At 35.8% G+C, this 24,218-nt stretch overlaps 5 protein-coding genes across 5 annotated transcripts; 4 read left to right on the top strand and 1 right to left on the bottom strand.

Annotated features, from left to right (window-relative positions):
- Nucleotides 1–5,740: 5,740 nt before the first annotated feature.
- Nucleotides 5,741–6,832, top strand: CABS01_11962 (uncharacterized protein; the record flags this gene model as incomplete). The annotated part of the gene is made up of 1 exon (XM_060545316.1): nt 5,741–6,832. One exon carries the CDS (start codon nt 5,741–5,743, stop codon nt 6,830–6,832), a length of 1,092 nt encoding a protein of 363 aa, XP_060397181.1.
- Nucleotides 6,833–10,833: 4,001 nt separating this feature from the next.
- On the top strand, nt 10,834–11,235 carry CABS01_11961 (uncharacterized protein; the record flags this gene model as incomplete). Its single annotated transcript, XM_060545315.1, has 1 exon — nt 10,834–11,235. The coding sequence occupies one exon, from the start codon at nt 10,834–10,836 to the stop codon at nt 11,233–11,235; it is 402 nt and encodes a 133-aa protein (XP_060397180.1).
- A 403-nt stretch (nt 11,236–11,638) lies between these two features.
- CABS01_11960 (uncharacterized protein) lies at nt 11,639–11,863 on the top strand (the record flags this gene model as incomplete). Its single annotated transcript, XM_060545314.1, has 1 exon — nt 11,639–11,863. The coding sequence occupies one exon, from the start codon at nt 11,639–11,641 to the stop codon at nt 11,861–11,863; it is 225 nt and encodes a 74-aa protein (XP_060397179.1).
- A 3,723-nt stretch (nt 11,864–15,586) lies between these two features.
- On the top strand, nt 15,587–15,856 carry CABS01_11959 (uncharacterized protein; the record flags this gene model as incomplete). The annotated part of the gene is made up of 1 exon (XM_060545313.1): nt 15,587–15,856. The coding sequence occupies one exon, from the start codon at nt 15,587–15,589 to the stop codon at nt 15,854–15,856; it is 270 nt and encodes an 89-aa protein (XP_060397178.1).
- Nucleotides 15,857–21,733: 5,877 nt separating this feature from the next.
- Nucleotides 21,734–24,019, bottom strand: CABS01_11958 (uncharacterized protein; the record flags this gene model as incomplete). The annotated part of the gene is made up of 3 exons (XM_060545312.1): nt 21,734–23,388; nt 23,440–23,901; nt 23,977–24,019. 3 exons carry the CDS (start codon nt 24,017–24,019, stop codon nt 21,734–21,736), a joined length of 2,160 nt encoding a protein of 719 aa, XP_060397177.1.
- Nucleotides 24,020–24,218: the final 199 nt, after the last annotated feature.

The following is a 24,218-nucleotide window of genomic DNA, read 5'->3' as shown; positions in this document are numbered from 1 at the left end:
AATGACAAATCTATCGAGAAGTCAATTTCAAGACCATCCGTTTCACTTGGTATCACCTTCACCCTGACCTATCTATACTAGTATAAGTTTATTAACATTAACTCTAAATGCAGCACTATCTATGCATAATTTTTTAAATGCTTATGTGTTATTTTATGTAGGACTTTTTTTAGTAGTTAGCTCTATGACTTTATGATTTAGAGATATAATAACTGAGGGTACATTTTTAGGAAACCACACATTAGCAGTGCAAAAAGGACTAAATTTAGGTGTTATTCTTTTTATAGTGTCTGAAGGATTATTCTTTGTAGCTATATTCTGAGCATTTTTCCATAGCTCACTTACACCTACAGTTGAATTAGGAGCACAATGACCACCTATGGGTATAGATCCAATAAATCCTTTTGAATTACCTCTACTTAATACTGTAATATTATTATCTAGCGGGGCTACAATTACTTATAGCCATCATGCTTTAATCCAAGGAGACAGAGGGGGAGCTTTATATGGTGCTATTGCTACTGTATTATTAGCCTTAGTTTTCACAGCTTTCCAAGGTGTAGAGTATTCAGTTTCATCATTTACTATAAGTGACGGAGCGTTTGGTACTTGTTTCTACTTCGCAACAGGTTTTCATGGATTCCATGTTATAATTGGTACACTATTTTTAGGAGTGGGATTATGAAGAATATACGCTTATCATTTAACTGATAACCATCATTTAGGTTTTGAGGGAGGTATTCTTTATTGACATTTCGTTGATGTAGTTTGACTTTTCTTATACGTATCAATATATTACTGAGGTTCTTAATTTATGCTATTAATCAAATGAAGAGCGAAGTAACAATATAGAACTACCTTTTATATTTTCTTTCTAATTAAAAAGTTATTTTAAATGTTTTAAAATTAGATTGAAAACAAACAAGGTTAATATTTATAGCTAAGAAACTATAAATAGTAAATATACTGGAATTATTAGTAAAGTATAGAATATATTATAAATATACTGGAATTATTAGTAAAGTACATCCTATGGGTTATATTATAAACGGTTATCATTTAATGGTAGGATTGCTGTCTTCCAAACAGAGTGTGTTGGTTCGATTCCAACTAACCGTAAATATTTGAACTAATAGCTTAATTGGTAAAGACTTCTCCTGTCACGAAAAGGGATGTCGGTTCGATGCCGACTTAGTTCGATTATTTTAAAGAGAGTCTTTGTAGGAAAGGTCGCCATAGGTAGGGCAAGATATTTGCTAAATATTATGTGAAAACATTTGGGTGTTCGAGTCATCTTCTTTCCGTAGCAGGCCAAATCTGTAAGATTTACCTCTGTTTTATCACTTCCCCCATAAGGGGTAAAATTTATCCGAGCAATATGTCAAATTTGTTTATCGTAGATGAAATATATACTAGTGGGTTTAAAACAGGAGCTTTAGATATTGTTTCTATATTTGCAATATTATGTGCCATTTTAACAATTGTAAGTAAAAATCCGATAGTCTCTGTTCTATTTTTAATAGGATTATTTGGGAGTGTATCTTCTTATTTAATATTATTAGGTTTAAATTTTATAGGTTTATCTTACTTAATTGTTTATATAGGAGCTGTATCTATACTATTTTTATTCATTTTAATGCTAATTAATATTAGAGTTAGTGAATTACAAAGTAATACTAAAAATAGTATACCTTTAGCTTTATTTATAACAATATTTTTTAATTATTTAGTTTTCCAATTCTTACCATATGATTTAGCTATTTTAAATAATTCAAATAATTCATTAAATAATGTATTATACCACACATCATTCAATGCTCCCGGAGAAAAATTATTTAATAATACTACAATCTCAAATTTAGGAGGAGAAAGTTCTGATCTATTTTTTGCTACAAGTAGTAGTTGAGATGGAAATTTAATAGAAACAAGCCATATATCTAGTATAGGTAATATACTATATACAAGTCACAGTATGTGATTAATACTAGCCAGTTTTATTCTATTGTTAGCTATGATAGGTGCAATAGTTATTACAATAAAACCAAAAAAAAAAAGGGATTAGCTCAATGGTAGAGCAACCGTTTTACACACGGCAGGTTAAGTGTTCGAGTCACTTATTCCTTAAAAAAAAGAGTATAGTTTAATGGCAAAACAAGGAGCTTCAACCTCCGAATTCTTAGTTCGAGTCTGAGTACTCTTGTATTTTTAAAATCTTCTAAATTCTTTAACTTAACGGTAAAGTGCATTTTTGATAAGAATGAAATTCAAGTTCGATTCTTGGAAGAATTAAAAAGTGAGCAAGATAGTAATGTAATTTGCCCTAAAAAGAGAATTGACTGAGTGGTTTAAAGTGTCGGCCTTGAGTACCGGTATGGGATTGCCCCATCATGGGTTCGAATCCCATATTCTCTGTTTTTTGCTGCGAAGCTAGTTTGCTGCAGCCTAAAAGCAAAAATTTACCTTTTACAGATTAGGGCCGGGTTGGTTAGGCGCTCCTTTTGGGAAGGAGAATAGTTGCGTTCGAACCGCAATAATCTGAAATTGGAATCAATAGAAATGTAATGGATATAGAACATATATTTATATATAAATATACAAGTATACAAAGAAACTATTATGGAAATCTGGCTATGTATTAAAGGGTATGATTTATTTACTCAAATTAGGAATTTAGTGGTTTTCGCCCTAAAAACTTATTTTAAATATAAACCCTAAGAGAAGTTTTTTAATAAACGAAGTGAATTGAAATATCTTAGTAACTTCAGGAAAAGAAATCAAAAGAGATTCTATAAGTAGCGTGAGTGAAAGTAGAGGAGCCTATTTAATAATAAGTAAAATGGTTTAGAAACTGTTTGAATTTATTGTCTGATCCCTGTAAGGGAAAGGGCCCGGGGAACCTTCCTCAAAGGCTAAATATAATACATAAGCGATAGTGAATAGTATCGTGAGATAATGATTAGAATTAGTAGTTTTATAAGCAGTTCGAGCCAAAGTGAGAACGTACCTTTTGCATAATGGGTCACCAAGTTAACATTAGATGCGAGTGAAAGCGTAGGTAAACCAATCGTTAAAATAACGAAGAGTGTCTAAAGTTAGACCCGAAGCCTGGTGATTTTACCATAATCAGGATTATAAAAGTCCGAACGGGTTATCGTTGTAAAGATATCCGAAGAATTATGGTAGGTAGTGAAAGACAACACTGACTAGGATAGCTGGTTTTCTGCGAAACCTATAACAGTAGGCAATTTGAGTAACATCTTAGCAGGTACAGAATTTAATCTCAGACAAGATGTTCTAATTTTAGTTCGGCCACGAACTAAAACAACATGTTGATTTGTATATATCGGGGGATCGTGAAGATTTTATCGGTGAGTATGTAGACTCGGAATGGCAAAGATGGATCTTGAATTATCAGACATAGAATGATAAGGTTGTATGTCAAAAGGGAAACAGCCCAGAACAAGAGTTAAGGTTCCAAAATTATTAGTTAAGTGAAATTAAGAAGGTTATTATTAAAGTCGACAAGGAGATGGGCTTAGAAGCAGCCAAATTTTGAAGACCTCGTAACAGAGCGCTTGTTAAGTTTTAAAAGCATCGAAAATTTAACGGATCTAAACAATATACCGACACCTTGTCCATATTTTACTATATATATATATTATTGTAATTTAGTGGGGTAGCAGAACGTTGAATTAAATTAGGATATTTCTTCTGTGAAGAAATATATAACAAACAATTCAAGTGAGAATGGTGACATGAGTAACGAATAAGAAGGACATTTTACCGAAAAAGCCTAGTAAAATCTCTACGTATCATAACTATGGTAAATAGGGATTCCCTCCCTCTGGGAGGGGTCGCCTCTTTCTTTAAAGAGTAGTAATCTTCTTTATGATGATTACTTCGAGTTACTAGGTATTTTAGTAAGTACTAAATCCTCCGCCTAAAGCTTATGGATGGAAAAATATGCCCCTTAAAGTAACGGCCTCTAAGTTATAAATCTAAAGGTTTAAACGATGAGAAAATCTTTTTTACTAAATGACAACACTTACAAGTGATAAGTGTGCTGGAAAAAATAGTAATATATTTTGTTAAGTATATACAATAAACTAAAGAGATGAGTATAGAAAGAGAAGATGAAAAAATAACCGTACCTAGAAACTAAAACAAGTAAGCTAGTAGAGAATACGAAGGCGTAAATGAGCTAACAATCATAAAGGAACTCGGCAAACTAACTACCGTAACTTCGGGATAAGGAGAGCTCATTAGTCCTGATTAATATCGGGTAAAAAGGAAGAAGCATAAAATAGTGTTGTACGACTGTTTAATTAAAACACAGCACTTTGCTAAAAGATTAAAAATCGAAGTATTGAGTGTGATGTCTGCCCGATGCCGGCTGGTTAACGAATATAACTAAATTGATCAATAAATTTGGTGTTGAAGGAACCCCCGGTTAATGGCGGCCTTAACGTGAGGGTCCTAAGGTAGCGAAATGCCTTGGCCGTTAAATGCGGTCTTGCATGAATGATGTAACGATACAACAGCTGTCTCTATGATTGACTCAGTGAAATTGGAATAACTGTGCAGATACAGTTTACCTCTAGTTAGACGAGAAGACCCTATGCAGCTTTACTGTTACTAATTATAGGGTATGATGAATTAATTTTCAGATTATAAGGTACATTGATTCAATAAAAATGAAAATCCTTTATTTTCACGTCATACTTCAGAATTAATTTTGGAAATTCACCTGGCTGGAATGGCGACTTCGTCATTTAGGCGGGAGTGAAAGAAAAGATTAACCTAGTCTGACATATAAGTAGCCTTAGGTAAGGAATATATTGTTAGGAGACAGTTTATGTGGGGCACAGACCCCTTAAAGAGTAAAAGGGAGTGTCTAAAATTTATTTGTTATAAAATTTATAACGTTGTTTGTGGTTTTATGTAGTTTTACTATATTTAATCTTATGAAATTCACTTTATCTACCCTTGTTGTAGATACGGATGGATCTAAGGTACGATTTTCACTATGGTGAAAGTAGCGGTATAGAAAAAAATATTATGAATAGCGACGTCGTCGCTATTCTAATGTTTTTGGAGTTATTAGGTGACTGGTCGGGAACCCCCCCCCCGCTCTTAATAATAATGATAAATACTTGAAAAGCTCAACGGCTAATTCGTGCCATACTGTTTGATTAACAACAAATCTTACAGTTGCGTAAGCAGGGCATAGGATCACAAGATGCAAAAAGGAAAGATCTTGGATTATTGGAAAAGCTACGCTAGGGATGTTTGTCCTTCAATATTTTTAAACCCTCGACCTAGCCCCAGGGCCGTAAGGCCGGAGGCGAAAGAGAGAAAAGTTAAAATTATTGAGAATATATTGGGTTAATTTCAAGAATTACTTATATAAGTAGATTTGAAGCGAAATTTATCTTGGCATAATTATATAAGATAAAATCGTTCAACGACTATAAGGTGAGTTATGCTAACAATAATCCTTTTTAACACCCAACATTTTTATTACCATACACTTATAAAAAAAAGATAAAAAGAAAGAAAATTTCATTTTATGAAAACGAAAGCTCTAAATACAAATGCTAAAATTTTTCGTTCTAATTTAAACAATAAGTTTAAATTAACACCGTTTAATCTTCAATTAAATGATTTAGGTAGAGTAAAATACTTACCTCCTGTGTCTAAAGAATGAAAAAATACAATCTATTCATATTATAAAAAAAATATGCAAAACTTACCTATAGATAATATAAATGCGAATAAAGTAATACAAAGTTATTTTAATTTATATTTTGATAATAAATTTCAAGGATCAAGATTGATATCTCCTAAAACAAGAAGTTTATTATTAAAAAAAATCTATGTAAGTAAAATGGAAACAAAACATACAAATTCTAAAGCTATAGTAACTTTATACACTATTAATGCAGAGAAGAATAATGTATATCAAGAATATTTTAAACATTTAAATGATTGTGAAGATGAATTCTTAACTTTATTTAAAGATGAATTAAAAAACATAATTCATGGTGCTAAATCTTCAGGAGCCCAGGAGTTACAAGCTAATACAAATAATATTACTTTAGTAGCCTTAGGTTCTAAAAACGAAGATCAAAAACAAATTCTTTTTTCTAAATATAAATTTTTAACAGAGTCTTTAGAATGTTTTAATTTATATTTAAGATTATATTTAAGCATCCAATTTAAAGAATCATATTCGGATAAATTGGATTTATTAAGAAAATACGAATTAAATTATTATTTAAATAAATTGAAATTTGAAAATATTTACTTACATAAATTAAGTAGTATTTTATCTAAAATTTTTAATAAAAATATCGAATTTAATATAATAAATTTGAAATCTTTGGCTTTTAACCCTGAAATTTTTACTCAAGCTTTAACTTTAAAATTAAGAAAACCTAAATCTCAGGTTATAAGAGTAATGGATAGTTTATTAAAAGTAGCCAAATTACCTCAAGTTAATAGAATTCAGGAAAAAGCTATTATGGTTAAATCTAAAGATTTCTCTTTATTACAAAATGCTTATCCTAATTTAAGTTTAGTTTCTATATTAAAGGACTCTAAATTAATAAATTCAGGTTCTTATAATTCATTATTGGAAGCCAAATCTTATAATACTATAGCAGCACAAACTTCAGTTAACGACTCACAGCATAGTAGATACTATAGCAATATTTCTAATATAATATTTAATTCTATTAAATATAAAAATTTAGGAGGTGTAAGATTAGAAGTTAAAGGAAGATTAACAAGACGTAATAGAGCAGATAGATCTGTATTTAAATTTAAATGAAAAGGAGGATTAAGAAATATAGATTCTTCTTTTAAAAAATTATCTACAGTAACATACAGAGGTTATTATAAACCAAATGTAATGTATTCATTATCTGCATCAAAACGTCGTGTAGGATCTTTCGCAGTAAAAGGTTGAGTAAGTGGTAAATAAGCATATTTCGTAGCGATTACGTAGACTAAATAAGTTATGGTTGGGAGCGCGTGCTATAAGTCGCTCTAATAAAAATGAAGACATAGTCTGAACCATTTTGTGAAAAATGGAAATAAAATTTATTATGATAACATGTAGAACAGGCTAATTTGCGCAAGAGTGTACAAAATGAGTGCGCGGTTTGGCACCTCGATGTCGGCTTAACTTATCCTCATGGATGCAGAAACTATGTAGGGTACGACTGTTCGTCGATTAAAAAGTTACATGAGCTGGGTTAAATACGTCGTGAGACAGTATGGTTTCTATCTTCTAGAGGGAATTTGAATAAAATAAGGATTAACCTTTGTACGAAAGGAACAGGAAAAACTTAACCCAAAAGGTTAGGTTATATTAATTGTTAACCTCTGGTTTACCTGTTGTTTATAAGCCCAATATTAATTTATTCTAAAAATTTATGATTTTTATAAGGGATGTTACTTACACTAAAGTAAATATATATTATAGGCACGGCAGGAAAGCTAAGTTAGTTAAAGATAAGTGCTGAAAGCATATAGGCACGAAGCTTACCTTAAGATATTTCTAATTCACGTAATATACTATTACGGCATAATATTAATATTATTGCAATAGGCTTTGTTTGTAATGATCTAGAGATCTTAAGATACAAAGTACTAATTTTAAAGTAACTATTTATTAATATATCTTACATTTTTTTTACCTTAGTACTACAAAGTAGCCGGCTCCGTACGGCGATTTTTGTCGAGGTGGCACAATTCACTACCAGCGACGAGCTTGCGCTCTTAGTGTTGACCAATGAATCACGTGCCAGCCGTCGCGATAATACGTGAGGTACTATAACAAAAGGGGCTAATAAAGCCTATCATATAAATGAAAGCCAGCCTGGTTAGCATAAAAGTAATGCAATTGTTTTGTAATCAATAGACGCAAGCGCGATACTTGCACTGGGCTTAAAGAATAGGATTAGTAGTCAAGTGGTAAAGACATAGCTCTTTCAATGCTACATACGCGGGTTCAAACCCCGCCTAGTCTAGTCAGCGGGTTGATGTAATAGTAACATATTTGACTCATGATCAAATTATATTGGTGCGAATCCTTTGCCCGCATAATAGAGGCTATAGCTTAATTGGTAAAGTGTACTGCTCATGACAGTAATTATAAGTGTTCAACTCACTTTAGCCTTATTTGCTGCTAATACGGCTTTGTAGCAAGCTTTAAATCCGAGTGCTGGAATAGGTAGACAGGGTATTCTTAAACAATACTGATGAAATTTCGTAAACGTTCAAGTCGTTTTTCGGATAATAAAGGGGATATAGTTTAATTGGTAAGACTTTGATTTTGCATATCAACATTTCAGGTTCGATTCCTGATGTCTCCACTTTTTAGACTTAAGCTCGTGAAGCTCAATTGGTAGAGCAAAATATTGAAGCTATTTTGGTTATAAGTTCAAGTCTTATCTCGAGCATAAAAAGGGTGATGATGGAATTGGTAGACATGAACAGTTTAGGCCTGTTTGATATATTTGTATCTGTATCCGTTCAAGTCGGATTCACCTTATCAGGTTATGTTGTAGACTAATGGGTAAGTCATAAATTTTTGGTATTTACAATTGAGTGTTCGAATCACTCCAACATAAGGTGGATATAGCTCAATTGGTAGATCGACTGTTTGTGGTACAGTATGTTCCCTGTTCGAACCAGGGTATTCACCCACACCCTAAGAGGTGATAAGCAGAGTAACCCGGATAGTTTAATTGGTTAAAACTTTAATTTCATGCATTAAAAATGGGAATTCGATTTTCCCTCCTGGTTATAAAGATCGAATGAAGGCTAGCCATAAGTCAGGAGGTTACTGTATACTATTTTATTTCTTTTCTACTATAGTAGCGAGCAGGCCGGCAGCAGGCTGGAGCCATCGGCGAGCAGCCGAATAAGATCCTACTTAGGAATTAAAAAAAATTCTCAACTTTATCAGGATAGTTTAACAGGTTAAAACGTTAATTAGGGTTACTCTGCTTAATTCCCGGCAGGCTACGCTGCCGGGATCAGAAGTATACGTACGAAGTACGAAGTCGTGCGACTTCGTCTTAATTAAAAATGAGAATTCGATTTTCTCTTCTGATTATAAAAATTTTACATGATAATAACTTCAATACTATTTCTTTTGCTTTCTAATGCCGTCACAATTAGACGAGATATTTCAATACTTTTTAACAGAGTCGCAATTTTAGCTTTAGTTTATTGTATTTTACAAGATACAATGAGCTTATCTTTAGTAAGTAATGGTATAGGGTTACATGGAGGTTTACTTCATATAACTAATATTACTCAAATTTTCCATATATTTATATATTTTGTTAGTATATTAATTATACAGTTAACAAGTTTTCATCCTAGAAAAGTTTGAGTTCCAGAATACTCTTCTTTAAATCAATTATTATTTAATAAATTTATTTATTATAGAACAAAAATTATTAACAAAATGGGAGAACACTTAAAAATAATAGAATACCCTTTAATATTATTATTTATTATTGCAGGTGCAGTTTTCTTAATATCAACAAATGACTTAGTATCTATATTCCTTTCAATAGAATTACAAAGTTATGGTTTATATATATTAAGTACAATATATAGAAATTCTGAATTATCTACTACTGGAGGTCTAATCTATTTCTTATTAGGTGGATTAAGTTCATGTTTTATATTATTAGGGACAGCTTTATTATACGCAAATTCCGGTACTACAAATTTAGACGGTTTATACGTGATTAACAGTATAAGTGACTTTAGTGATATGACTTACTGATATCAACCTTATTATATAAATTTTGCTTTATTAGTTTTTAGTATAGGGTTCCTATTTAAAATTAGTGCAGCTCCTTTCCATTTCTGATCTCCGGATGTTTATGACGCTATTCCTACTATAGTTACAACATTTGTAGCTTTAGTAGCTAAAATATCTATATTAATATTCTTACTAGAATTAGTTTATTACACAAGTAATAACTTTTATTCTTCTGGAGGAGGACAAGATGTAAATTGAACTTTTGGTTTAATTATAAGTTCACTATTCTCATTAATTATAGGAACAGTTGTAGGTTTAACTCAATTTAGAATCAAAAGATTATTTGCTTATAGTACTATATCCCACGTTGGTTATATGTTATTAGCTTTAGGTATATCAAGTATAGAATCTACTCAAGCTTTTATATTTTATTTAACACAATATACTATAAGTAATTTAAATGCCTTTATTATATTAATAGCTATAGGATTTTCTTTCTATCGTTATGTAACTAATAATAAAGAACATGAAGAACTTTTAGATAAAAATAATTCTCCTGTACAATTAGTTAATCAATTAAGAGGATATTTTTATATTAACCCTTTATTAGCCTTAAGTTTTGCTATTACAATATTTTCTTTTATGGGTATACCACCTATGGTAGGATTTTTTGGAAAACAAATGGTTTTAAGTGCAGCTTTAGATAAAGGATATATATTTATAACTTTAATTGCTATTTTAACTAGTGTTGTAGGTGGAGTATATTATTTAACTATTGTTAAAGAAATTTTTTTTTATACACCACAATATAAAGTTAATCCTCTATTAGAAAATTTAACTTTACACGGTAATATTTACGATAAATATAATAATTTTATTAAATCTTTAGAATTTAAACATAATAATATAGTTATAGCTAGTCCTATGGCTTTTATTATTTCTGTTATTACTTTAGTAATATTATTATTTATATTTATAAATAATGAATGATTAAGCATGGGTACCATATTGGTACAAATTTTATTTAATTATTAATGAGTAGTATGACATTTTTTTTTGTATTTGTACTTATATTAACTTTCCTTTTTTTAGTTCTTAATTTTGTTTTAGCACCACATAACCCTTATCAAGAAAAATATAGTATATTTGAATGTGGGTTTCATAGTTTCCTAGGTCAAAATAGAACTCAATTTGGTATAAAATTTTTTATTTTTGCTTTGGTTTATTTACTGTTAGACTTAGAGATTTTAGTTATATATCCATTTGGTGTTAGTGAATACGATAATGGTATATACGGATTAATAATTATGCTTATATTTACTGGTATTATTACTGTGGGATTTGTATTTGAATTAGGTAAAAATGCATTAAAAATAGATAGTAGACAATCTGTTGTTGATTCATATAAATCGAATTCTTTTGTAAACACTTATTCTCAAAATTAACTTAAGATGTACGTAGTCGCCCGATAACATAAGGAAATTCTCGCTAGCTGACTGGCCGAACAAGGCCGATACCTTAGCAAGGGATAATTCTTAGTTAAATAAAAAAATAAAAGGGATTTTAGTATAATGGTGAATACATATGACTTTTAATCATTATGATATTGGTTCGAATCCAATAAATCCTAAGCATATTTGTTATAAAACTTATAATAAATATGCGTAACCTACAAAGATAAAAGAACCCCTTCCGTTCTTATCTTTAAACTAAAAGTAAATTCCTTTACTTTCGTTCTACAAATTCGTGGTTTAAGCCTAAATCTTCAAAATTACAAAACGATTAGTAATACAGTCTTCTGCCTTATATAACGGCACTACAAGGAACTATTATATATATATATAATACATGATACAAGTTGCAAAAATAATAGGAACAGGTTTAGCTACAACAGGGTTAATAGGAGCAGGAGTAGGAATAGGTGTAGTTTTCGGAGCTTTAATTTTAGGTGTAGCAAGAAACCCTTCTATGAGAGGTCAATTATTCTCATATGCTATACTAGGATTTGCTTTTTCTGAAGCTACAGGTTTATTCGCTTTAATGATGGCTTTCTTATTACTTTACGTAGCTTAATCTAATTTAACAGGGATTCCCCATTCGACTAGTTCCATTTCATATAATAGGGTATATTCTATTTGTAGTCCGTAGTCTTTACTACTATACGTGCCAGCAGTCGCGGTAATACGTATAACTACTTCTACTTTTTTAAAGTGGGTAGCGTATATAAATATGAAAAATATGGTAAAGTACGTAAACTTCATATATATATATGAATTTAGTTATAAAAAGCTTAGTTTATAACTTAGATGCCCCACACGCGTGAGGGATTTATTTCCAAGACAGTGCTACTCCTCAAATGGAAGGGTTAGTAGAATTACATGATAATATTATGTACTATTTAGTATTAATATTATTTGCTGTAGGATGAGTATTATTTTCTATAGTAAGATACTTTGTAGAAACTAAATCACCTATTGCTCATAAATATTTAAATCACGGTACTTTAATAGAATTAATATGAACTATAACACCTGCTATAATATTAATATTAATTGCATTCCCTTCATTTAAATTATTATATTTAATGGATGAAGTTAATGACCCTTCAATGACTATTTCAGTAGAAGGTCATCAATGATACTGAAGTTACCAATATCCAGACTTCTTAGATTCTAGTGACGAATTTATAGAATTTGATTCATATATCGTGCCAGAATCTGACTTAGAGGAAGGTGCTTTAAGAATGTTAGAAGTTGATAACAGAGTAATTGTACCTGAAGAAACACATATAAGATTTGTTATAACTTCTGGAGACGTTATACATTCTTATGCTGCTCCTGCTTTAGGTATAAAATGTGATGCATACCCTGGTAGATTAAATCAAGTTTCTGCATTTATTAACAGATCTGGTGTATTCTACGGACAATGTTCTGAAATATGTGGAATATTACATTCTTCTATGCCTATAGTAATTGAATCAGTAAGTTTAGAAAATTTCTTATCTTGACTTTTGTCGCAATAAGTAGTGTTCTTGTACCAGTTATAGCCGGCGTATCGGAACATTCTTTTCTTATTTACTGTTACCAGGCTATTATTAGAAAAAGGTACAGTAAAATAACAATAAAGAAAAGATTATCTACTTACACTAAATCTAAGTTTATTTCTGCTGTTTGCCCTAGTTATGTGTTATTTAGTCCATTTCACCTTAATGGTTTTCAAAATAAATCCTTTAGTAGCACTTCTCAGCTAAGAACGGATGACAACCGTGATTTACCCATGGAAGACAACCGGAACTTATCTGACGATGAGGGAGTAGATCATGTAGAATCTACTAATGCTATTTCTACTCGGCGTACTAGACAAGCGAATATTCCCGTTGTGACTAATGTGCCTGATCCGAATAGCAAATTACATACAGATGCTATGACTGGGATTTATTATTTTAAACAGTTACTAAATACACCTAAGGGGCAAGAGCTGGAGGAGGGAAAGACAGAATATGTACGGAATTTATTAGCTAGCCTTCAGGGATCTTCAGCGGCTTCATCCAGTTCGGTTAATCAACCGAATGCACCTGCTGCAGGTTCTACTAGTTCTAATGTTCCACCAGTAACTTCTAGTTCGAGTATTCCACCAGTATCTTCTACTAGCTCTAATACACCGGGTTCTACAAATTCATTAACTACTAGTGGATCAGGTTCTTCTTCTAAAATCGAAGACTCACAATTATCTCCTTCATCGGTTAGTGTTAAATCCTCAGGTAAACAACCAGAATCTACTAAACGTAGTCAAGATGATGACAATAATGGTAAAGGTGGTCCTAGTGGGTTTTCAGGTGGTAGTGGTCCCTCTGATCCTAGTGGAGGTTCAAGTTCTTCTGGTTCTAGTTCTTTGAAGTCCATGTCAACTGAACAGTTAAGTACGAATACTCAACTAATTGGTAGTCCTATAGATTTTGTTATTGAACTTGAATCTACTACTTCAATTTTTGAGGTAATAGATTTTTGAGATGAAATGTAAAAAAATAATTTTACGATTCTCTAGTGTTCCTTGGACAAGAAGGGTTAAGCAGTAAATTTTATAGCGATTTTCGTAAAAATCTAAAGCCTTTATAGCTCAACGGTAGAGCATAATACTGTTAATATTATGATAGGGGTTCGATTCCCCTTAAGGGCTTCGTTGGAGATAATGGACACCTAATTTAGCCGATCTAGTCCGAGCAATTCGATAATTACAAAATAAAATACGAAATGAATCAAAATCGTAATCATTTAAATGAAAATGAAAAAGAGGTTATAAAAAATCACGTTACTACTCGTTACAATAATTCAGAGGAATACCCCGCACCTTTAACTGCATCTAGTTTCATTAGTGACCAAAATCAAAATACTGGAGCGGGTAGCAGACATGATGAAGCTGCGCGTACTTTCATGGAAGCGACTAGAACACCGGCTAGCGCTGAAATTCGTTTCAGTGCCGCGTTAACTGCACAGAGTGCAGAAGGGAGACGAATAGCTGCTAATTTAGTCGAACAAGATATTGAAAGGATTACTGCTTTAGTTTCGTCACAATTACCAGGAGTTGACCCTGCCGCTATAGAAAGAGAAGTGCGTAATCAGGTTACTACAGCATATACAGGTACGGGTCAGTATTTAGGAGGCGCTCTAGTTATGAGAGGTCAAGAAGATAGTTACGAAGAGAGTATAGAGAATGGGGCCGAGTTAGCTAACGCTGTTGAAGAACAAGCAGCAGAGGATGCTAATTCAGGTTTGGAGGCTGAAAGTGGGCCTGAAGGTGAAGTGGATTTAGGTTTTTACTATCCTGAAAGTAATGATGATCAAAATAGTGATTCTAATGATTCAGGTATGGGAGAAGAAGAAGTTAGCGATTCTTCTCAAGATAGTGGTTCTGAAGAAGAACAAATTAGTGATTCTTTCGAAGATAATGGTTCGCAAGAGGCGGATAATGGTTCTTCTGATCCGGCTAATGATAGCTCGGATTATGGTTCGTCGGACTCCGGGGATTCTCCTACTAGCTCAGATTATCATGCTGATGAGAGTACTAATGAACAGGGCTATGATTCTGACCAGAGTGAACAATGTTCAACTAATGCAGAATCTGTTAGTGATGGGGAACAATCTGGTACCGGGGCATTCTCTGACCCTAAAGAAGGTTCAGAGGATAAAGCTCATGTTATCGAATCAGATCAAAGTAATCAATCTACTCGGAAGAGAAAATTTGATGGGGAGGAGGATGATTATCCAAATCCTAAACGGCAACGTAAATCCGATTCTGACGATGATAACAACGGGAAAGGTGGTCCTGGTACAGGTTCTAGCGGAGGTGGTCCTAGTGTAAGTGGTCCTGAAGATAGTGGTCCCGGGGATAGTGTAGGTGGTACAGATAATGGTATTTCTAATAAAAGCCTTTTTAAGGATATATCATTATTTTTTTACGGTAAAGAGAGAGATGAAAACTTTCTATCACCCGTAGATTTTGTTATTGAAATTGAACAAGAAGAATGATTGGATATGCCTTCAATCTTTGACTCGTTTGATTTCTAAATTTTTAGAATAAATAGAAATTAAAACTAAATAAAATAAAACCAAAGGGGTATTATCTTAATGGTAAAGAAGAGCGTTACGGCCGCTAAGATATGAGTTCAAGTCTCATATACCTTTAGAATATTTGTATTTTAATCTTTGAACCCGGGAGCCGGGATTCGAGGCAAAATCCAGGTATTCACAATATAAATATATTGTACACGAATAGTTTGATATAAAATAAATAGAATATATGAGTTTGACTTTAATACTTTTTTTAATAGGAATCTTAGGGTTCGTATTTAATAGAAAAAATATCATATTAATGCTTATTTCAATCGAAATAATGCTATTATCTATAACTTTTTTGATATTAGTAAGCTCTGTAAATATGGATGACATAATAGGGCAAACTTATGCTATATATATTATAGTTATTGCTGGAGCTGAATCCGCAATAGGTTTAGGTATTTTAGTTGCTTTTTATAGATTAAGAGGAAGTATAGCAATAGAATATAAATAATGTATTTAAGTATAATTTTTTTACCCTTATTAGGATCAATAGTTTCCGGATTTTTTGGAAGAAAAGTCGGAGTTAGTGGAGCACGTTTTTTAGGTTGTTCAAGTATAATAATTACAACAACTTTAGCTATCGTTGCATTTTTTGAAGTAGGATTTAACAACAGTCCTGTGTACTTACATTTATTCCCTTGATTAAACAGTGAATCATTTAACATCGTTTGAAGCTTCCAATTTGATAGCTTAACAGTTTCAATGTTAATTCCTGTGTTAATAATTAGTTCTCTGGTTCATATATACTCTATAAGTTATATGAGTGCAGATCCTCACAATCAAAGATTTTTTAGTTATTTAAGCCTTTTTACTTTTATGATGATCATACTTGTAACAGCTAATAATTATTTATTAATGTTTGTTGGATGAGAAGGTGTTGGGGTTTGTTCATACCTTTTAGTTAGTTTCTGATTTACTAGAATAGCAGCTAACCAAAGTTCTATGTCTGCCTTCTTAACTAATAGAGTAGGAGATTGTCTTTTAACTATAGGTATGTTTGCTATCTTATGATCTTTAGGTAACTTAGACTATACTACAGTATTTTCATTAAGTCCTTATATTAATGAAAACATTGTTACTATAATAGGTATATGCTTATTAATAGGTGCTATGGCAAAAAGTTCTCAAGTAGGTCTTCATATTTGATTACCTATGGCCATGGAAGGTCCTACACCTGTTTCTGCATTAATTCACGCGGCTACTATGGTTACTGCAGGAGTTTACTTATTAATACGTTCATCCCCTTTAATTGAATATAGTTCTACTGTATTATTAATATGTCTATGATTAGGTGCAATAACAACTGTATTTAGTTCTCTTGTAGGTTTATTCCAACAAGATATAAAAAAAATAATTGCTTACTCTACTATGAGTCAATTAGGTATGATGGTTATTGCTATTGGTCTATCTTCATATAATATAGCTTTATTCCATTTAGTTAATCATGCTTTCTATAAAGGATTATTATTCTTAGGTGCCGGTGCAGTTATTCATGCAGTAGCTGATAACCAAGATTTAAGAAAATACGGTGGATTAGGGGCATTCTTACCTTTAACTTACTCTGTTATATTAATAGCAAGTCTTAGTTTAGTTGCTTTCCCTTTTATGACAGGATTTTATAGTAAAGATTTTATATTAGAATCCGCTTATGGGCAATATTACTTTAGTAGTGTGGCTGTATACGTTATAGCTGTTATAGGTGCAATATTTACTACTCTATATTCTGTTAAAGTTTTATATCTAACTTTTTTAGCTAACCCTAACGGTAATATAGTTTCTTATAAACACGCTCATGAAGGTGATATATTTTTAAGTCTACCTTTAGTAGTTTTAGCTATTTTTTCTATATATTTTGGGTATATAACTAAAGATATTTTTATAGGTTTAGGTTCAGGATTCTTTACAGATAACAGTATATTTATTCACCCTATACATGAAATATTAATAGATACAGAATTTGCTGTACCTACTACATTCAAATTATTACCTTTATTCTTTACAGTGTCATTTACAGCTATAGCTATAATTTATTCAGAATTTTTCCCTAATTTAATAAACAAATTTAAATTATCTAATTTAGGTCATTCTATTTACGGATTCTTTAACCAACGTTTCTTAGTTGAATATTTCTATAATAAATTTATTGTAAACTTAGTTTTAAATATGGGAGGTCAAACTACTAAAATTTTAGATAAAGGAAGTATAGAACTTTTAGGTCCTTTTGGTTTAGAAAAATTATTAATTAAAATTAGTAAAATTATTTCTAGCCTAAATACAGGTGTTGTTACAAATTATGCTTTATTTATATTAATAGGATTTATTGCATATACATCTATATACTATTCTTTCTTACAAAATTTAGATTTATCTTCTTTAGTTTTACTATTTTCTATTAGTATCTTAACACTTTATGGAGGCGAGTCTTCGACTGCTAAAAAATAATGGTAATGATGCTTTAAAAAGCATTAATATCTTGTATTCTCAACCTAAATTGTATTCGTTTAAGGTTATATCTGGTTGTCTTAATAATGCCAAACAGAATACCTAATATTATAGTATAATACTATAAATTAGGGATTAAAAAAAAATAAAAGGGATTTTAGTATAATGGTAAATACATATGACTTTTAATCATTATGATATTGGTTCGAATCCAATAAATCCTAAGCATATTTGTTATAAAGCTTGTAAAAAATATGCGTTCTATTTTTATTTTGATAGTGTTAATTGAAATGAAAATAACCAAGGGTAACCTCAGTATAAAAATAGGTGATATAAAATTTAATTTTAGGGGCAAGCTCTAATTTATGAGGGAAGCTTATCTCGCTTTTTAGTAGAACTTGTCTATAAGTTAGTATTATAAAGTATCGGTTATAATATTGAATTCAAAGATATTTATTTAGAATTGTTAGTGATCTAATTAAAGCATGTGAAGTTTGCTAAGATCGCTAATTAAGATTTATAAATCTTAATTTAATAGCCTTTAAAAGAGGATACCTAAGCAATAATGATTAATTTAGTAGCCTTTAAATTAAACAAAAGCAACAATAATGAATAATTTTATTTGCTATAGGAAATATTTTTCTTCATCGAATTTAATTGTATACACTACATTCTAGATTTATTTATTATAGAATAGGAAAGTTCGATATTTTTACGAGCGAAGCTAACGAAGCATTAAGTGAAAAGCGGCTCCCTATTTTTTAATAATTTCTATTTAAACTATAAATATTTATTTTGGCACTATGTTAAACAAAATTTATTAACAATATTAAAATTAATATTTTACTCTAAATATATTTTCATACTATATTAATTTGTGAATTGGCCTGCGAAGTCGAGCAAAAACAGCCGACTAAATAAATATAAAAAAAATTTTTTCCATTAATCTAATATGAGAATTTTAAAAAGTCATCCTTTATTAAAACTAGCTAATTCGTATCTTATAGATACATCACAACCTACTAATATTAGCTATCTTTGAAATTTCGGTTCTTTACTTGCAGTTTGTTTAGGTATACAAATAGTTACAGGTGTAACTTTAGCAATGCATTATAACCCTAGTATTGCTGAAGCATTTAACTCTGTAGAACATATAATGCGTGACGTAAATAATGGATGATTAATACGTTATTTACATAGTAACACCGGAATGTCGACGTTCCCCTTGCTCATCAGCTCATAAGACAGTTACTCGTTAGTTCTTGACGAGCTAAGACAACACCGAAAGAATCGACCAAGCCCGTTTCTCTGTCCCCCCAGAAACCTAATCTCCAAAGCCCGAGAGACGAGATGCGATACCGTAGCACTAATCTAGATCGCGATCACGAACGATGTGATAAATCTGGCCGTAGCCCCTCCGAAAGCGGTAGCCTCGTGCCTTGATAGCCAAAGCAAAGCAAGTGCAATGTAAAACCCCCTTGTCTGACCCTGAACTTTTGAGGTACCATTCATCGGAGGACTATCCCAAGTTAGACTACCACTTCGTCAGCTCTGTCCTTCCAAAGTGTCTCAAAGTCGTTGACAACACGGCAACAATATAGTGTGAAAGAAAGAAAAGAACAAACCTGCCCGCCCGCGCCTGCTTTGTCCTGGTCCTGCTGCTTGCGCTGGACGAGCGGAGGAGAAGTGCTTGTTTCTTCTTTTCGGGGCTTTTCAAGGTCCAAGAAGCCAAGCTGCGTCTCTCTCCCGCAGACGGAGTCTCTCTGTGCCCGGTGCTTTCATGATTTTCTCGGTTCCCCGGTATGCAAGATGGGCTTGCTGGGGGTCTCAGGCAGGTCGCCGATGGTTGATGTGGGCGTAAGGGGGTGCGTAAAGGTACGGGTGGCAGTAAGCGAAGATGAGAAAAAGCAATTATATCAAGAAAACACCAAGCCTAAACCGCACTGGCCCCAACATCATGAGCTGATGAACGAACCATACACGGGTAGAATCCGGGTTCGGCTTGTGTCCCGATACCATGTTACCGTGAACAACACCCCCCCCCCCCCCCCCCCCCCCCCCCCACCGACCCCACCGCGCATCTGGGCCGCGCCGCACGCGCCGCCCGTCGAGCCGCCGCCCCCCACGTTGGGGCCGGGGGGCGCGTGCGTCCCCGCCCACCTCTTGTCCGGCGACCCCCCCCCCCCCCCCCCCCCCCCGAGCGCGTGGGCAAGTGGAGAGCACAAAGACACCGAGGGCAGAGGAGAGAGAGAGAGGGCATTCGGAAAAGCAAAAGCTCATATCTAGATCCAGAATACTCCCCCTAAACCAGCCGCAGAAGCAGCACTCAGAGCGATGACGGCGATGATATCGGCCATCAACAGCAGGGAGTACTCCCCTCCATATCCGTCCCGCCTGTCGTTGGAAAGAATGAGTTGGTGAAGCTAATGCAGCAAATGCCCGCAATCACGTACGTCGTCCATCATGTCTGTCTCAGCGCCATGATGACCGCGCATCGATGATCAGCAAACGTACTCAAGCGCGGCCCCCTCTGCCTCCTGTGCTCCTCTTAGGCTCCTCCCCCGTTTCCCTCCGCGCCTCCTCCCACACCCCGTCCCCCGTGGCCGCCGTGCCGCTCCCCTTCCCCCTCACATATCACATAACCCCTACTGATCCTCCTCACAGCGCATCGCCTAGCGTGGGATAGACACTCTGGCCAGCAAGAAGAACGCACGCTTATGCGGATGCGGACCGGTGTCCTCTGAGACATGCAGGCCGGTAAAGACCCGGCACTCGGGCAACACCCCCTTCAATCCCTCCCTCTATCGCATCACGGACGTCTCATTGAAACATCACCAAACTTCCTCTGTCATCGAAAGTGATGAGATCATCATAACGGCCGGTTTTGTAGAACGGGTTCTTCGTTATCAAGTGAGTTGCAATAAACTCTGCGCTATTATCCAGGGGAGGGGGGAGGGGAGGTCTCAGGCTCTCAGAGACGGCATGCTTACCAAAGGCTTACAACGAACGTCGAAAAGCAAACATTGTTCAATATTTCTTGCTATTCCGCCGTTTGTTGTCTCGGGCTCTCGGTCTCGCTTAGAGAATCTACGGGGCGGCATATCATCGGCATATCATCGATTACGAGTCAAAGGAGACAACATGGCGTAAAGGTAGAATCTCGAAGCGATCTGGAATGTGAATTGTCTTGCGCGAAATATGACACGGCTGGCCGTTCTGGCCACGCCGCTCTGGTCAACCCCAGATGTCTTGAACTTCTTCCTATGTGAAACGAGACTAAACCAGAACAGCATGCTTGAATGCCACGGGGACCATATACGGTTATAGTAAGTTATTCGTCAACGTGCCATTCATGTTGGCAACTATTGACGCGCGGGTAACATCATATGCATGCGGTATCCGATACAACGAGATCAGTCATTCTATAGTTCACAACGTCATTGTACGAGAAGATCAAAACATAGTATGTGAAAAGATGAATATTTGTCTCGTCCGTGATAAAACTACACCTGCAAAGCCCTTATGCAACATGTACAGGTAACCAATAAAGCAATCTACCAAACGCCGTGGCAACGTCTGCATCGAAAATGAAACCCCAGCCGAGTCCGGCAACACCGTACCATTCCAATCCAACACCTCCAAAATCCATCTTCATAAGTGTGAAAGTCAAGAGTCCCGTCTGATCATCACCGGGACTCAGGATTGCTGTGTATAGACACCCACAGTTACCTCCATCGGAAGATATCCTTCAACTTTTTTCGGTGCCGCCAGAACAAAAGAGAGTGATAAATGAGCAACGACAATAACAACCAATGAATGACCCGTGTGCATGCTATGGTATCTTCGCCACCCAACGCTCTTGTATGCCAATTGAAAAGAAATGATCTTAGACTCTGGCCATGGGCTTACGTCTGATCAGGAACGGACTGGGCATCTCGTCCCGCTCGGGATCCCATACCGCGGCAGGCTCGCCGCCACTAGCCCGGCGGTCCGCGATACGATCCTTGAACGCCCTCTTAGGGCTCATGTTCTCGCCACCAGACATCACAGCGGAAAGAGGACGACCTCCTGCTCTGGCCTGCTGGAGTTCGACCAGCGTTCTGCCCTTGATGTTGTTCTTCGCCGCAACCTTACCGAGGGGCTCCTGATCCTTCTTGGTAGAGTTCTTGCGGGAAAGACCGCCGGGAGATTCGCTGCCGTTTGCAGCCGACAGGTTCGCTGCCGAAGGAATCTTACTCAATCGGCGGTTAGGCGACTGACAGCGCTCGCGGAGACCGCGGCTGAGGTCAGGGTTCGAGGCCATGTTGGGCAGCGAGGGCAGCGTCTTGTTCTGGTTCAAACCAGTTGCCGATCCTTGAGGCTTGACTCGAGTAATGGGAGCAGTCTTTTGAGACATCAAGACCGGACGGTTCTTGGACGTGAAAGGGTTGTGTTTCGACTTGATGTTGCGTGTTGGGGAGGGAACAATGTCCTCGTCGTCGGAGTCGATGCTGATGGTGTCACGAGGGACGTCCCACATCGGGTCGCCAGAAGAAGCGGCGTTGCCAGAGAATAGGTTTCCGCTGTTAAGCTTGGGCACCTGAGTTCCAGCATGTCGTCTAGGTGATAATGAAAGTGAAGCAATAGCGATAGGTGAGGGGGATGCCATCTCGATATCCATAGGGGTGCCTTGACCGCCGACGAACATGGTTTGGGCTCTGCTGTAGGGGGTGCGAGTAGCCTTCCTGCTCGTGAAAGGACTGTCTGAAGAGATATCGGTGAGATCGGTACACGATGAGAGCTCGTCGTCTCCGCTACCGTTACCAACGGAAGATCTCGGGTAGTCTGACTTTGTTTGCGACGTTGCGAGGTCCAACGCGTGCATGGGCTCGGCAGCCAAGCTAATCGTCTTCTTCTGCAATTCGGCTTCGACACGAGACTGAACCTCGCTCTCGAATCGCTTTCGGAGGGCCTCAATTTCTGAGTTGATTTGCCGATCGATTTCGAGACGCGCCTTAACCTCCCACTCTCTTCGCAGCGAGCTGTCGACCTCTTGTCTGACGGAGGCCTTGTCAGCCTCGAAGGCGGCTGTTCTCTCTTTCAATTCCTTCTCGCGGCGAGCCAATGAATCCTCCTTCTTTTGAACAACCTTGTTAAGCTCAACAACTTCTCTCTCCTTTCTCATCAATCGCACAACAGGGAGATTGAGTAGTTGCGCAGTATCCGGGCGGTGGTCGGGGTTGACTCTCAAGCAGTCCTTGATAGTGCCCATAAGCTCGCTGGAATAGCAGCTGGGAAGAGGCGAGACTTTGCCCTCCTTGATCTTCTGAACAAGCTGGAAATGCGATTTGGCGTTGAATGGGGGCTCGCGCGTGCAGAGCTCGTAGATGATGCAACCCAAAGACCAGATGTCCGACTTGAGTGTGTACTTCTCAGCGGCGCAGATTTCGGGCGACATGTAAAATGGTGTGCCGACATAGGTGGAGGCGAAGTCATGGGACTGAATCATCTTGGACAGGCCAAAATCACCAAGCTTGACGGAGTTGTCCTCTCCAAGGAATACTGTTCTCAATTAGCACATGTCACATCGATTGATAGGGCGATGAAACATACCATTCTCCGGCTTGAGATCGCGATGCAGAATGGTCATGGTTCCCGGGGGCGTCTTAGGCTTGGAAGCTGTGCTGAAGAGGCCCAGCACATTGCTGCCAACCTCGGGAGGGTCGATGCCATAATGGCATCTGTAGAGCGCAGTAACCAGCTGCGAGAAAATGCTCCACACGAATGACTCCTGTGCGCGCTGACCCTTGACAGCCAAATCTCTGATAACGCGACCGAGATCGCCATTACCACAGTACTCCATGTAGAGGTGAAGGTCTTGGGTTGATTTGAGGTGTTCGCGATGGTAGTAGCCAACGATATTTTGATGGCGGAGGGTTGAGAGGATGTGGAATTCGGCGTGGAGCTGCTCTCGCTCCTTTTGCGACATCTTGAGGTAGCTGATTTCCTTCCGACACATGACGAGGTTATCGGCCTTTCTTCGAACCTTTCGGATGATTCCAAAGGAACCATGGCCTGTTGGATTGTTTGATTAGTGAAGAGCTCTTTGGTCGGTTGCAACGTGAAAAGCTCGTGAATGGTAGTGCCTACCGATTTTCTCCAGCACCTCATACTTATCCGCCTCCAAAGACATCTTGGATGCAACACGCAATGAATTTGATTAAAGTGAATCTTTGTATGTATCCATAGAAGTTGAGAGGCAAAGAAAAGCGACGGTCGCGAACCTGCTATGTTAGTATCCGAGCTGTTGGTGGTGGTTGACCGGGAAAGGTGCACTGCAAGTCAAAGCTGTGAACTTGGTTGCATGGGACTAACAAGATCGAGCTCGGGTA

Source organism: Colletotrichum abscissum (genome assembly GCF_030869225.1).
Source record: "Colletotrichum abscissum strain IMI 504890 chromosome Unknown Scaffold_34.1, whole genome shotgun sequence".
Classification (NCBI taxonomy): domain Eukaryota; kingdom Fungi; phylum Ascomycota; class Sordariomycetes; order Glomerellales; family Glomerellaceae; genus Colletotrichum; species Colletotrichum abscissum.
The sequence above is the reverse complement of the archived record's forward strand: the minus strand, read 5'-3'. Positions and strand labels throughout refer to the sequence as shown.